The sequence below is a fragment of the Symphalangus syndactylus genome, chromosome 4 (genome assembly GCF_028878055.3).
Source record: "Symphalangus syndactylus isolate Jambi chromosome 4, NHGRI_mSymSyn1-v2.1_pri, whole genome shotgun sequence".
Lineage (NCBI taxonomy): Eukaryota > Metazoa > Chordata > Mammalia > Primates > Hylobatidae > Symphalangus > Symphalangus syndactylus.
Genome location: NC_072426.2, coordinates 87,543,431 through 87,557,423, shown reverse-complemented (window position 1 = coordinate 87,557,423; position 13,993 = coordinate 87,543,431). Strand labels below are relative to the sequence as shown.

The 13,993-nt window shown below is 49.9% G+C and overlaps 1 protein-coding gene across 1 annotated transcript; it reads right to left on the bottom strand.

Annotated features, from left to right (window-relative positions):
* Positions 1 to 3,763: 3,763 nt before the first annotated feature.
* Positions 3,764 to 13,507, bottom strand: LOC134736329 (collagen alpha-1(I) chain-like). Its single transcript, XM_063637111.1, has 5 exons — positions 13,422 to 13,507; positions 11,374 to 11,571; positions 11,150 to 11,318; positions 9,540 to 10,908; positions 3,764 to 6,723 (listed from the first exon to the last, which is right to left on the bottom strand). Exons 1-4 carry the CDS (start codon positions 13,505 to 13,507, stop codon positions 10,042 to 10,044), a joined length of 1,320 nt encoding a protein of 439 aa, XP_063493181.1. The 3' UTR covers positions 3,764 to 6,723; positions 9,540 to 10,041.
* Between the last annotated feature and the right edge of the window lie 486 nt (positions 13,508 to 13,993).

The window sequence follows — 13,993 nt, the reverse complement described above, 5'->3', positions numbered from 1 at the left end:
TCAGGGTGCAGGAATCTTAGGGGCGAGATGAAGAATGGGTTAATATCCAGGCAAAGAGCGAGGAGGTGGCTGGGCCTGGGGCGTCTGAAGCTGAGGCGTGGGTTGTTCCTTGAAGGAGCAGACAGAAGGCCAGTGTGGCTGGACTCGCCAGGAGGGCTGCTGGGAGGAGGAGGGGGTTGAAGCCCCAATGAGGATTTGGGCTTTTCCTCAAAGTGCCACTGATACTTTTAATTGTTTGTCACCAGAGAAACAGGATCAAATTTGTCTTGTAAACGCCTCTGACTTGGATGGGAGGGAGAGAGAAATGGAAGTGAAAAGCGTGATTCAGGAACAGGGCCAGAGCCGGCCTGGACCAGGTAGTGGAGGCAGGTGTAGAGAGGGATAGATTTTGGAGTTAGAATCGATGGGACCTGAGGATGAGTTAATTGCACGTGGGGTTGATTAAAAAAAAAAAACAGCCAACACAGACTCCAGGGTTCTGGCTTAAGCAGCTGCAGAGAGGAGCTGCCACTTCAGGAAGGGGGAGAGGTCGTTCCAGAAGGCAGTTTGGGGCCATTAAACCTTTGACACTCATGAGATTAGAGCAAATCTGTTCCAATACTTAAATCACTGGGAGAAACCGCTTACCAGGGAATTTCCAGTGAAGTTGCCAGTAGAGGGTCTTACTCCAGATCACAAAAAATGCTACCATGCCTGATGGGGCTGGACTCTGTCTATGTTGGGTTTGGGCCTGGATAAATGCTGCAGCCAGCCTTGATCCTAGGGAGAGGTATTTAAGGATGGGAACATAAAGGCAGCAGCAAAGGAGATTGTCACGTGTATGTGGTGATGGCAGGCCCATTGTCTGCCTGCCTGTCCCTGTGGCCCTGTGTGCCCAGTCCAAGGAGCCAACTCTGCCGGCTGCTGTCCCCTGTGAAGGCAGCAGGACTCACTGCAGCTGGACTGTGGTTATGACCCTGGTCTGTTGAGCCAAAACTGTCTGGGTTTGTAATCCCAGCTCCACCTCCTGCTACCTGCATGGCCTTGGGCAAGTTTCTGTGCCTGTTTCCTCATCTGTAAAGTGGGAATAATAACATCTAGGTCATATGATTGTGGTGAGACACTCACCAGCTTATAAAGGATTTACTACTTGATTAAGAAGAACCACGAGCCTGTGGGGACCAGCTCGGAGTGCAGCCACAGATTCCTTAATAAGCTCATTGGATTTTTAAGTAACATTTTTTTTGCTTCCCATGCCAGATGGAGCTGTCACACTGGCAGGTGGTGCTCAGAGGAGGGGTCAGGCTGGAAGGCACCTGTGTAGGACACGATGCTGGTGCCTTGATAGTGGAGGCACCACCCTGGGTGGGGCTTCTGAACCCCCACAGAGCACTTACATCACCTGAGAGTGCTGGAAAAATACCAGTGACCCTGGCCCTCCCCTGGACGCAATCAGCCTGGGCATCAGCATTTCGCAGAACTCCCTGATGATTCTCGTGCAAAGCTAAGATAGAACCTCAGGTCTAGGGAGGTCAGGTGGAGAGAGAAAGGCAGGAGCTGAGCAACTGAGCAGCTGAGCAGGGGCAGGGGAGGGTAGGGTGCAATTTTAGAGGCCATGCTGAGGAGGAGGAGTGAGCAAGGAGACTGAGACCATGCAGCCCTGGTGCGGGAGTGAATCCAGGAGCAAACTAGCAAACTGAAGAGACTGGAGCTTGAAACAAGGGAAGAGGCAGAGCAAGGGACTGCAGAAGTCAAGGACTGAGATGTGGTGATTCCATGTGGCCCAGGAGGTCCGTGGTGACCTTAGCAGATGGGATGCTGGGTGAAGCTAAAAGCTAAAATGGAAAGTAGAGTCACCAACTAAGATTAGAAAACACCTGTAGATATAAACAGGGGAAGGAGAAGAGATAGTAGCTGGAGGGAGTTGTGGAATCAAGGGAAGTTTGGTTTGTTTTCTTTTTAGGGCCTCCTGGGCCTGTTGGGAGGCTGGTGAAGCCCCCAGGAGAGGGAGAGGAGGGAAGGAGGAGGTATGGGAACAGGTCCCTGAGGAGAGAGAAGATGCACCAGAGCCCGGAGGGGCCACTTCTGAGGGCGGAGGGAAGAGGAAGGTGCCAGCCAGAGAGTGGACTCACAGCTGTGAGACAGGCTCCATGGTCCTCCCAAGACCAGAGTCAGGGGTTTAGAGAGAGGGAACTGCTGGAAGGAAAGGAGAAATGCTCTAAGCGGGGGACAGACCTTAGAGACCTGTCTCTAAGGACAGACTCCACGTCTCCAGGCCCGGGGTTGCTGATAACAGGAGAGGAAATGGCATCCCCACACTGGAGAAGACTGAAGAGGGGGCGGGGCCTAGGCCAGCGCATGTCTATCAAAGCATCAGGGTGGGATGCTCAGAGAAGAGTGTGGATGTGGGGAGCTTGGGGGCTAGAGTCCTTGAGAGTGCCCTGAAAGGGGAGGGGAGCAAGGGGAGGCTAGAGGTGGGGTAAGTGGAGGGGCTGCAAGGGGCAGGGTGGGAGTAGAGGAGAAGGCTGTGACCTGGGAAGTGTCATCACTGAGGTTGGCCGCAGCACTGCAGCCCACCTCCCCCATTACCTGGCCAACTATAGGCCCAACCAGGCAGCTCTTCCGAACTCTTTCCATACACTCCTAGAAGAGCTTGGTTCTCCTTCCTGGCTGTGCTCTCTGACCTGAGCCCACCTCAGGTAGAACCCACTGAAACCTGACCCCTAAATCACCCCTGGGTGCCAGTGCCATCCTGAGCCCAGGTCAGACATGGCCGGGCAGGGCTGGGATGGATGCACGAATGATGCTTAGGAAGTCACGTGTGCATGTCTCAGGGAGTCTGTCGACCTGAATGAGTGAAAGCAGCAAGAACTAATTTAGAGTTATTGAAAGAGGAAGGTCAAGTCCTGATCCCGCCTGCCTCTGCTGTTCTCCTCCCTCTGAGTCCTGGGCCCCGTACTGTCACCCTATCCTGGCTGACTGAAGCTGGGGAAAGTGTGCAAGTGACACGTGGTCAGCAAGCACGGCCCCATCCAACACTAAGATGTGGGGCCAGGAAGGTGGACCCAACTATCAGAGGGGAGGGGAAATGCTAATTTTTCTTTTCCTTTTTTTTTTTTTTTTTTTGGTTGGGGGTAGGGGTACAGAGTCTCACTCTGTGACCCAGGCTGGAGTGCAGTGGCATGATCTCAGCTCACTGCAGCCTTTGCCTCCTGGGTTCAAGCGATTCTCCAGCCTCAGCCTCCTGAGTAGCTGGGATTACTCCCAAGTAGCTGGCAGGCACATGCCACCACACCAGCTAATTTTTGTATTTTTAGTAGAGATGGGGTTTCGCCATGTTGGCCAGGCTGGTCTCAAACTCCTGATCTCGGGTGATCGGCCTGCCTCGGCCTCCCAGAGTGCTGGGATTACAGGTGTGAGCCACTGCACCTGGCCCAATTCTTCTTTTTAAAACACTCATTTTGTTATTGTATTCTGACAGTGAGATGCACAATGACATCACAGCATATGTGCAGCACTGCTTGGAATATGAAGCAAGAATGTGCAATGGAAGACACGGAGGCCAGGGGTGGGGCTGTGGCAGCAAGGGTGGGGCGGGCATTGCCGTAGAGCAGGACATCAAGGTGCAGTGTCGTGGGCACAAGAAGCAAGAGGAGCACCAGGGCAAACACCCACTGGGCTCCGCCCGGCCTCTCACACCTCCTCCCAGGCGTTCTCCAGCACTGGTAGGGTGGGGGGTGATAGACAGGAATTAAACTTCAAATTATACTCAACTGCAGAATGATAAAGTTATTTCCTTCTTATTTATTTTCCAACTCTTCTGATTACTTCACAGGGGAAATAAAAAGTGCTTGTGCAGAGATAATAAATTTTCATTATAAATTTTTAAACATACAGAGAAATAATGATGTAACAGACACCCTTACTGGCCATGCAGAAATAACCCATGAAATCCCTTTGCTTTGGAGCTCTTTCTCTATCTACTAGAAATAAACCACTATAGAGAGAGCTGAGGCTCATCCCTCCCCTCCTCTCCTCCTGCCCCAGCAGCACAGCTGTCGACATGTAGTATTGGTTATTGTGTTAGGTAGTCAGCTGTAAGGTCTAATTGACTTTTCTACACTTTGATATATGTGTATATTTCCATTAATGATGTATATTATAACTTCAGTGTCTTTTACATAAATTATGATAATACTGTATATATCGTGTTGCAGCTTGCTTTTATCTTGCATCATGTTTTTGATGTTTAGATGCGTTGGCAGATGGAGTTTCATACTCTCTGGCTTTGCTGCTTTGGAGTATTCGAAGATAGACAATGCTGCATCTCACTGTCCTGTTCCTCTACCAGGGCAGAGTCAGTTTTTTTCCACTTCTTTAGAATGGCCGACAGTGCCACAGTGAATATCTTGGTACTTACGCCCTTGCGAACATAGGAACAGGTTTCCCTAGAGCAGATACTTACAAATGTCTCTACCTAGAGCAGATACTTACAAATGTCTCTACCAGAAAGTATGCAGATATCTAAGTAGGATTACCAAAGTGCTCTCCACATAGCCGGCTGATTCAGATTCCAACCAACGGAATACACAATTTCCTGTTTCTGCCAGTCTCGCCAGCTTCCCTATGGTTCCCTCCCTGAAAATCTTGTTTACCCTTACTCCTGAATGATAGTTTAAAATGAAATGTATCATCAGGGCTGGGCACAGTGGCTCACGCCTGTAATCCCAACACTTTGGGAGGCCAAGGTGGGTGGATCACTTTAGGTCCGGAGTTCAAGACCAGCCTGGCCAACATGGTGAAACCCCATCTCTGCCAAAAATATAAAAAATTAGCTGGGTGTGGTGGCACGAGCCTGTGTAATCCCAGCTACTCAGGAGGCTGAAGCAGGAGAACCACTTGAACCCAGGAGGCAGAGGTTGCAGTGAGCCAAAATCATACCACTGCACTCCAACCTGGGCAACAGAGCGACACTCCGTCTCAAAAAAAAAGGTGACATCAGACTTTTTAAGTTGTGCAAATCTTATGGGTGTACAGAAGTAAAGGTTTCTTTTTCTTTTTCTTCTTTTAAGGCAGGGAGAAATTTAGCCTTTTTTTTTTTTATTATTGTTGCTGTTGTTGTTATTTTGGTTTTTTTTTTTTTTTTTTAGACAGTCTCACTGTCATCCAGGCTGGAGTGCAGGGGTAAGATCATAGCCCACTTCAGCCTCCATCTCCCAGGCTCAAGTGATTCTCCCACCTAAGCCTCCCAAGTAGCTGGGACCATACGCACACCCCACCACACTCAGCTAGTTTTTTGTATTTTTAGTAGATGAAGTCTCACTATGTTGCCCAGGCTGGTCTCAAACTCCTGGACTCAAGTGATCCTCCTACCTCGGCCTCCCAAAATGTTTGGATTACAGGCATGCACCATAGCACCCAGCCTACATATATATTTTGTTGTTGTTGTTGAGAGAAAGTCTCTCTCTGTCAGCCAGGCTGGAGAGAAGTGGCACAATCATGGTTCACTGCAGCCTCTACCTTGCAGGCTCAAGTGAGCCTCCCACCTCAGCCTCTGGAGTAGCTGGCACTGACTACAGGTGCATGCCACCATGCCCAGCTAATTTTTTTTATTATTATTTTTGCAGAGATGGGATTTTGCCACGTTGCTCAGGCTGGTCTCAAATTCCTGGGCTCAAGCAATCTGCCCACCTCAGCCTCCCAAAGTGCTGGGATTACAGCATGAGCCACCACACCCAGCCTATATTTTATTTATTTATTTGAGATGGAGTTTCTTTCTGCCACCCAGGCTGGAGTGCAGTGGTATGATCTCAGCTCACTGCAACCTCCACCTCCTGGGTTCAAGAGATTCTCCTGCCTCAGCCTCCCATGTAGCTGGGATTACAGGCGCCCACCACCACACCCAGCTAATTTTTGTATTTTTAGTAGAGACAGGGTTTCCCCAAGTTGGCCAGGCTGGTCTTGAACTCCTGACCTCAAGTGATCCGCCCGCCTCAGCCTCCCAGTGCTGAGATTACAGGTGTGAGCCACTGTGACTGGCTTCAAAATATCCTTTTTAAACAAATAACTTCATTTTTAAAATGAACAAAAGACCTGCATAGACATTTCTCAAAAAAAGGCATGCAAACGGTCAGCAGGTATATGAAAAAATGTTCAATATCACTAATCATCAGGGAAATGCAAATCAAAACCATGATGAGATACCATCTCACCCCAGTTAGAATGACTATTATCAAAAAGACAAAAAATAACGGATGTTGGCAAGGATTCGGAGAAAGGGGAACACTCATACACTGTTAGTGGGAATATAAACTAGGACAGCCACTATGAACAACAGTATGGAGGCGCTTCAAAAAACTAAAAGTAGAACTACCATATGATCCAGCAATCCCACTGCTGGATATATATCCAAAATACAGGAAATCAGTAAACCTGAGAAGTATCTGCACTCCCATGTTTATTACAGCACTGTTCATATTAGTCAAGAAGTGAAATCAACCCAAGTATCCACCAGTTAATGAATGGATGAGGAAAATGTGGTATATACACACAAAGAAACATTATTTGGCCATAAAACAGAATAATATCCTTTCATTTGTAGCAACATGGATGGAGCTGGAGTTCATTATGTTGAGTGAAATAAACCAGGTACAAAAATACAAATATCACATGTTCTCACTCAAATGTGGGAGCTAAAAAAGTGGATCTTATGGAGGCAGGGAGTAGAATGGTGCTTACCAGGGCCTGAGAAGGGTAGAAGGGAGAAGAGATAATGAAAAGTTGGTTAGTGAGTACAAATATACAGTTAGAAGAAATAAGCTGTAGTGTTTGATAGTACAGTAAGGTAACTATAGTTAACAATAATTGATTATATTTTCCAAAATAGCTAGAAGAGAAGAATTGGTATGTTTCCAACACAAAGAAAAATGTTTGAGGTGATAGATATCCCAATTACCTGAATTTGATCATTACACATTGTATACATGTATCAAACTATTGGGTATACTCTCAAAATATATACAACCATCATATATCAATAAAAGTGTCCTTTCTAAAATAAATTAAATTTAATCTGAAAAATGGCAGTGGTGGTGGAAACATAACTTTGTGCTTTCTGAATCCCCACATAATTACAGTCAGAACAACAAGACATTAAAACCAAAACCTGTGGACAATATTGCAACAAAACTAAGTGACAGGGTATCCTGCACCACAAAATGCAAGTCGGTGGACAACAGCCATGACACCTACACAGTATCAGCATGTGTTAGGGGAAAGCCGAGGGAAGCAACAGATTACCTGGGCACCTGAGGGCCCTGTTCATGCACAGTGCAGGGGCCGGGTGAGAACCAGCAGGTTTGGCTCACTCCAGATCTTACCAGATCTGCGGTAAGATCTGAAGGTCTGTGAATTATCTCACTGACCTGTCAGGGCTCCCTTCCAGACTGCACCCCACAATGGACAGCAACTGCTGGAAATTGAATCAAAATTAAGCAGAGGCCAGGCGTGGTGGCTCACGCCTGTAATCCCAGCAATTTGGGAGGCCAAGGTGGGAGGATTGCTTGAGGCCAGGATTTTGAGACCACTCTTGGCAACATAGTGAGACCCAGTCTCTTTAAACTCGCCTACCGATTTTTTTTTTTTTTTGAACAGGATAAGAAAAATAAACAGCAGGGAAAGAGGACCTCCAACTCATCTCCAACCAGGGTGAGGCAGGTGAGCAGAGAAAGGTCCTGGCCTGCAGCAAAGAATTTCAGAGCACACTGAACAGTTCAGGGATGCAGAAAATGAGATTTTAATGCAATAATTTTTAAACCAAATTCAATGCCAAAAAATCCATGATGAACAAAATATCAAACTTTTAAATAAAGAAAGGTCCTTAATAGTCTTGTACTGAACCATACTGGAGCCTGAGGCCAAAGGAATAATCAATGATGCTGATCCTGTCTTTATTATAGTGATACAGTAACATGGTCCATAGCCCTTCTTGAGGATCTACTAAAGCACCAGCCGCAGAGACCAAAATAACTAGAGAAACATCACATTAATGATTAGTGATGATTAACAAATGTATAGTTGTTTGTGAAGACTAAATGAGGGTTTAAAAAGAGAGATTATACTATCTAATGGCTTTACACTCTGAGAATGTAGAATACAAACAAAAATAGGGGGGAGGCTGGGTACAGTGGCTCACGCCTGTAATCCCAGCTACTCGGGAGACTGAGGCAGGAGAATCGCTTGAACCCAGGAGGCAGAGGTTGCAGTGAGCCAAGATCTTGCCACTGCACTCCAGCCTGGACAACAGAGCAAGACTCCATTAAAGAAAAAAAAAATGGGGGGGATAGAAATAACATATGCAGAAAGAAAAAGTTTTAGGTGTTTTCAGAAATTATAGCTAGTTATGGTACTGATATTGTTATTCTGAACCTGTAAGTATATAAATTGAAATAAAACAAATGACTAATTGGATTCTAGTTCGGTTATTCCCGGTGTCCTTAAGAACCAGAATTCCCAGTGTGGAAGAAAAGAAATACAGGTGTAATCAAGAAGTCCTCCATTTAACTTAGTTACATCAGTATAAATTCCCAGTGTATTTTATCATATATGTAATTTATAGCTCCTCCACTGAAAAGACCTAGAAACAAAGATCAACCAAGAAGTGAAGAGGATTCCTAGCATCCCAAACTGATAAGATGTCTTGTCATTACAGATAACAAGGAAGTGTTCAAAGACTGCTAGGGTCACATCTAAAGGACTCAAGAGTTAACCTGAATTGCTGCCCAAAGATGGGATCATTTGTATGTCAGTACTGACAGTAACTGCAATGTATTGAAATCCATGTAGCACATTTAAATCCTTGGCATCATGATGGTATATATATATATATATATATATATATATATATTTTTTTTTTTTTTTTTTTTTGAGACGGAGTTTTGCTCTTGTTGCCCAGGCTGGAGTGCAATGGCACGATCTCGGCTCGCCGCAACCTCTGCCTCCCGGGTTCAAGCGATTCTCCTGCCTCAGCCCCCCGAGAAGCTGGGATAACAGGCATGCACCACCACGCCTGGCTAATTTTGTATTTTTAGTAGAGATGAGGTTTCTCCATGTTAGTCAGGCTGGTCTCGAACTCCCAACCTCAGGTGATCCGCCCACCTCGGCCTCCCAAAGTGCTGGGATTACAGGCGTGAGCCACTGCGCCTGGCCTGATGGTATATTTTTTTAACTAATCCTTCATTTTGGGAGGATGACAGCGTAGCAATTCGTTATCTTGAAAACGGATAAATAAATGCAAAGAAACAAGCCTGTACCCTCCTTTCCTCTGTGAACAGTTCCACTGGATAACCAAATAGCAGATGAGGAGGAGAGTCCCTTTATAAAATCAACTCAGATGATAAATGAAAAATAAATTATATAATTAGTATATCACCATTTTCATCCCCCAGTGAATTAATGAATGTAAGCATTGGACATCATCTCTCCTCAGATCTCAAAAAAGAGAGACAACCAGACATTATGTGCTTCCTGACAAAACAACACTCCACCACCTGGAGTCTCACCAAAAATCCTGAACCTGAGTCTGATCGAGCCTTTGGATCCAGCTGTCAATTTGCAGGAAATGCAGAAAACAGGGAGATGTGTTGAACTGCACCAGGAGAATGCAATCGGTGAAATCCAGACTAGAAATCTCTTCAGATTCTTCCAAGGATACATTGCAAGGAAAAGAAAGTGATGGAGAAAGAAACTACGAATTAAAGAGACTTAAAAGATATTAACAAAATGAGCAAGTCTAATTTATAGCCTGTAGAGAGGCGAACTTGGGTGACAACAATTTTTTAAAAACTAGGGTAAGTAATTACTATGAAAGGCAGGATAGTGGCTACTTTGGGAAGAAGGGAGTCGAGTGAAATCGGGAAGGGGCACGGGTAAGGTATTCTGGGGGAAAGTACTATTTCCTGGCTTGGGTAGCTGTTACAAAGGTGTTCATTTGATAATAATTCACAAAGCTTCACATTTGTGTGGCTTTCTGTGTATTGGCGATTGAATTCAAACTCAGAACTGCTAAGGCCAGCGCCCAAGGCAGCCGACCGCAGAGGCGGCTGAGCAGAGTGGATGAAAGGCAGGCGCTCTGGCCTGCAGGCCTGGCGGGGACAGGAATGTGTTCCGGGCCCCTTGCAGGGGACGCACTGCAGGGGGCGCTGCGGGCACACTGAGACCTCGGAGAGGACCACAGCTCCAGGACCCAGCCCGCGACGCGCCCAGAAGCCTCTCTCGCATCCAACTCAGAGCGCGACCCCTCGGGAGGAGCTGGCCCATCCAGCCCAGGGGAGGGACCGGGCCGACTTCCGCGCGATGAGCCCTAGGCGGCCGCGCAGCGGTGCAGTGGGCGCCGAGCTGGCAATCAGCGACGACCTGCGGCTGCGGCCCTGCGGGAGCTGCATCATGCGGTCCAGGGCGAGTCGGCTGACACGCGCGCTCGCGGCAAGCGGAGTCGGGGATCCAGACCCCAGACGCACTGCCGAGGACCGGCAGTACCCGCTGGACTGGCAGCTCGGGCGCGGGAGGGCAGAGGCGGCCGGCGGGGCAGCTGGAGGCCTGCAATCCCCGCGCATCCCTGGGGAGACCTCCAGCCAGTGTCCATGTGGCCCCGCGCTCCTGGAGTGGGGCCCGCCTCGTCACCCCGCCCCGTTTGTCTCCAGGTCTTCTCGGCCTTCCCCCGAGCTCGCTTGAGCGCGCTCCTAGCCTGGCTCTGGGCTCAGCCGCTAGTCGCGCGGGACTTGGGTCTGCCTCGCCGCCTCTCGCTCCTCCCACACTCGCACCTTCCAGAAGGGCTGCAGCCCCACAGCCGCCCGAACGCCCGACCGGCCCAGGGAGGATCAAGGCCAGGGCGATCCACCGCCCCTTCCATATCCGGGTCCCCGAGGCGGGCTAGGGTCTGTGGTTTGGGGACAGAAGAGGTCGCGATTGGAGCTGGTGGGCTCCCCTAGGGAAGAGGAGGGAGTTGGAGACGCAGCCCGGCCGAGCTTTCCTTCGCCCACCCACTTTTCGGGTTGGGAGACTGAGGCCGAGGGCATGACTGGGGCCCCGCCATGCCGGCGTCTCTGGAGGCAGAGAGAGCGCCTGGAAGGTGGCGCCCACGCCGCGATGCGTCACTCGCCCACCTACTTACCAAGTAGGTGACACTCGCAAACCCTGGCCCCGCGCCGCCCGCCCCAGGGTGCAGGGGAGAATAAAAAGGGCAGAAGACAGGAGTGGGGCCTAAGGGCGCGCGCGTCCCCCGACCCCCAGCCTCCTCTCCAGGTGAGCGGTGCGCCCTACCCGGGCTTCCGAGGCCACCGCTGGGTAAAGGGAGCGAAGCCGAGGCCGGCGCCAGTGCTGGCTGGGGTCCGAGACCCGGTTTCCTCCGCGATCCAACCAGTGTCTAGACGCGCCCAGGGACTGGGACTGGACTTGGAGTCCACTAGGGGCAATCTCCCGCCCTTCCCACTGCTCCGTGCCGGGTCCGAGCTTGTCTTGAGGCAGAAGGGCCAGCCTCGGAGGAAGCTACAGCGTCCTGGCGGCTCGACGGAAGCGGAGAGCACGCCAGTGGCCCTGGGCGGCAACGCGCCCTAGAAAGCCCGTGGGCCCGACCCCGCGCAGGGCCCTCCCCACCTCGCCCGGACGTCCTCCTCACGCCGATCCTTTCCCTCTTTCTTCCCCTTGGACCTCTGTCCTCAACTTTCTTCTGTCCCTTTCCTGGAAGGACACCTCTTCCTCCCAGGACTGGGGCAGCCCTCCAGGGCTCTCCCTCCCCCGCCACCCACGCAGCCCCGCAGATGCCCAGACCCAGCACCGGGGCCTCAGAGGAGCTGGGGTGAGGCCTGGGACGTGACAGACTAGGTCCCTGCCCTCTGGGGCTTCCATTCCGTGGAGGAGCAGCAGAAACTGGCGCGCCTACCTTTGCCAGTAGCGAGGAGTGCCGTGAGAGCAAGGGAAGGGGTGGGAGGGCGTCGCCTGCGGAGATGAAGGAAGCCCTCCCGCGCTCATCCGCCTCCGCCTTCGGAGTACTGTGCTCGGTGTCATATCTTTTTACTGAAAAAAAATTTCAAAGAGAAAATATTCTAAAATAAACAACAATAAATCAGATGAAGGGGGTCAGCAATACATAAAACGTGGTACAATTTATGGTAGAAAGAGGTAAAATTTTATTTCTATTATCCAATGCCAAAGGAAACCCCAAATGGTTCTGAGGATACCTTGGGCAGGTGCCAGATTTGGGGCGGCGAGGGAGAGGGAATCAATGGGACTCCAGTTCAATGACTGAGGTTCTTATCTTTACTTAAAAAAAAAAAAGTCCTTGATGCATTGTTGGTGAAACTGAATATATACAAATATATAGATATCTGATAAGGAGAGCTGAAGACACAAGGAAAAGGTGTTGTCCTGGAGGGGATCCCTGAGAAATGGGGGCGCCTGCCCTGCCCAGGGCCCTTTTAAGGAAAGCATATGGGCAAAGCTTCCACAGACTGGGAGGAACAGCAATCAGCAGAGAGCTCGGGTGCTGGCAGGGGCTTCTAAAGGAAGGAGGGAGGGCGGTGGCAGGAGGAGGCGTTCGGTGCAGCAGGAACAGCCTAGGCAGAGGGCACGGGCGGTGGGAATGGCAGCACCGTGGCAGGAAATCCGAGGGCTAGTCACCACCGCTGAGATGTGTTGTGATGTCCCTGAGTCTCCATCCCTAAGGGACCTGAGAAGGTCGTCCTTCCGTGCAGCCTGAGAGGACTTCATAGAGCGAAGTGCAGAGGCAAAGGCTGGTGCGGAGAGCGACACAGCAGGGCCCAAAGCAGGACAGTTTGCTTGCAGGCTGGGTCGCCTGTAGCCAAGAGGAGACATAACTCTGAGAGGCAGTGAGACTGAATCACGTGGGTCCTTGAATGCCAGGATGAGATGGTCAGACTTCCGAGGGGCGCTGGCAGCTGAGGCGCGGTGATCCAAAAGGCAGGGGCTGTTTTGGAGCTGGGCTACAGAAAGCCACATTTGTGGCTGGAGAAGGTGATTTTCCTAAAGGCAAGCCAGAGACTGATTTGGCAAGAGCAGGAGAGGCCTCCTGCTGCACAAGAAGGACCTGAATGTGGTGATGGGGATGGAAAAGCAGAGGTCAATGGGACAGGTGCTATGCAAGCCAGTGCCAGGGGATATGGGTGTGGCTCCTTTAATCACGTGGAGAAGCCCACTCAGTCTGCCTGGAGGAAGGGGGAGTTTCCTTAAGGGCAGAGATGAAGCCGAGCCAGGTCTTACAGAAATGAGGCTGAGAGCTGGGAATCATTAAGATTGGAGAAAGCTTCTCTTTCCATGTATGTGTGTCTCTTCTTTCTATGATTCTACCTGTCCTCTGTGGCTCCGGTTTCTGTGCGCTGTGACTTCATCGTGCACTGGTCTTCCGTTGCCCTGGAGCCAATTCTGACCTCTCATCTCTGTGACCTGGAAGCTCCTGTGTTCCACACTTCTGCTCACAGTTAAGGATCTTGACATTGAAATAACTGGCCGGCATTGGGCCATGTATACACTGGATCATGTGTCCACTCTTGGGTGAGGTCACCCAAGGCTGCCCCTTCCTGAGCTATGGCAAAGCAGATTAGTTCAGAAGTTGACTGACAGGTCTGGTAGAGATGCCAAAGAGAAACAAAGACAACAGTAGGGACAACTCATTCTTACTGGAAAACACTGGTGCACTTCGCTGAAACAAAAGCATGAACTTGGGCATTTGGTAAACTTCAACACCAGGTGTTGTTGTTGTTGTTGTTGTTGTTGTTGTTGTTGAGACGGAGTCTGGCTGTGTCACCCAGGCTGGAGTGCAGTGGCTCAATCTTGGCTCACTGCAACCTCCATCTCCTGGATTCAAGCAATTCTCCTACCTCAGCCTCTCGAGTAGCTGGGACTACAGGCGCCCGCCACCACACCCAGCTGATTTTTGTATTTTTAGTAAAGACAGGGTTTCACCATGTTGGCTAGGCTGGTCTCGAACTCCTGACCTCAG

Bases quoted from the DNA above. Each gene is read 5' to 3' on its own strand.
- LOC134736329 (XM_063637111.1), bottom strand. From the start codon at position 13,507: ATGCCGGCCAGTTATTTCAATGTCAAGATCCTTAACTGTGAGCAGAAG. The intron at 11,572-13,421 runs GTCAGAATTGGC...GTTGCCGCCCAG, and splicing joins CCAGGTCACAGAGATGAGAG to GGCCACTGGCGTGCTCTCCG. The intron at 10,909-11,149 runs GTAAGTAGGTGG...CACAGACCCTAG, and splicing joins TTGCGAGTGTCACCTACTTG to CCCGCCTCGGGGACCCGGAT.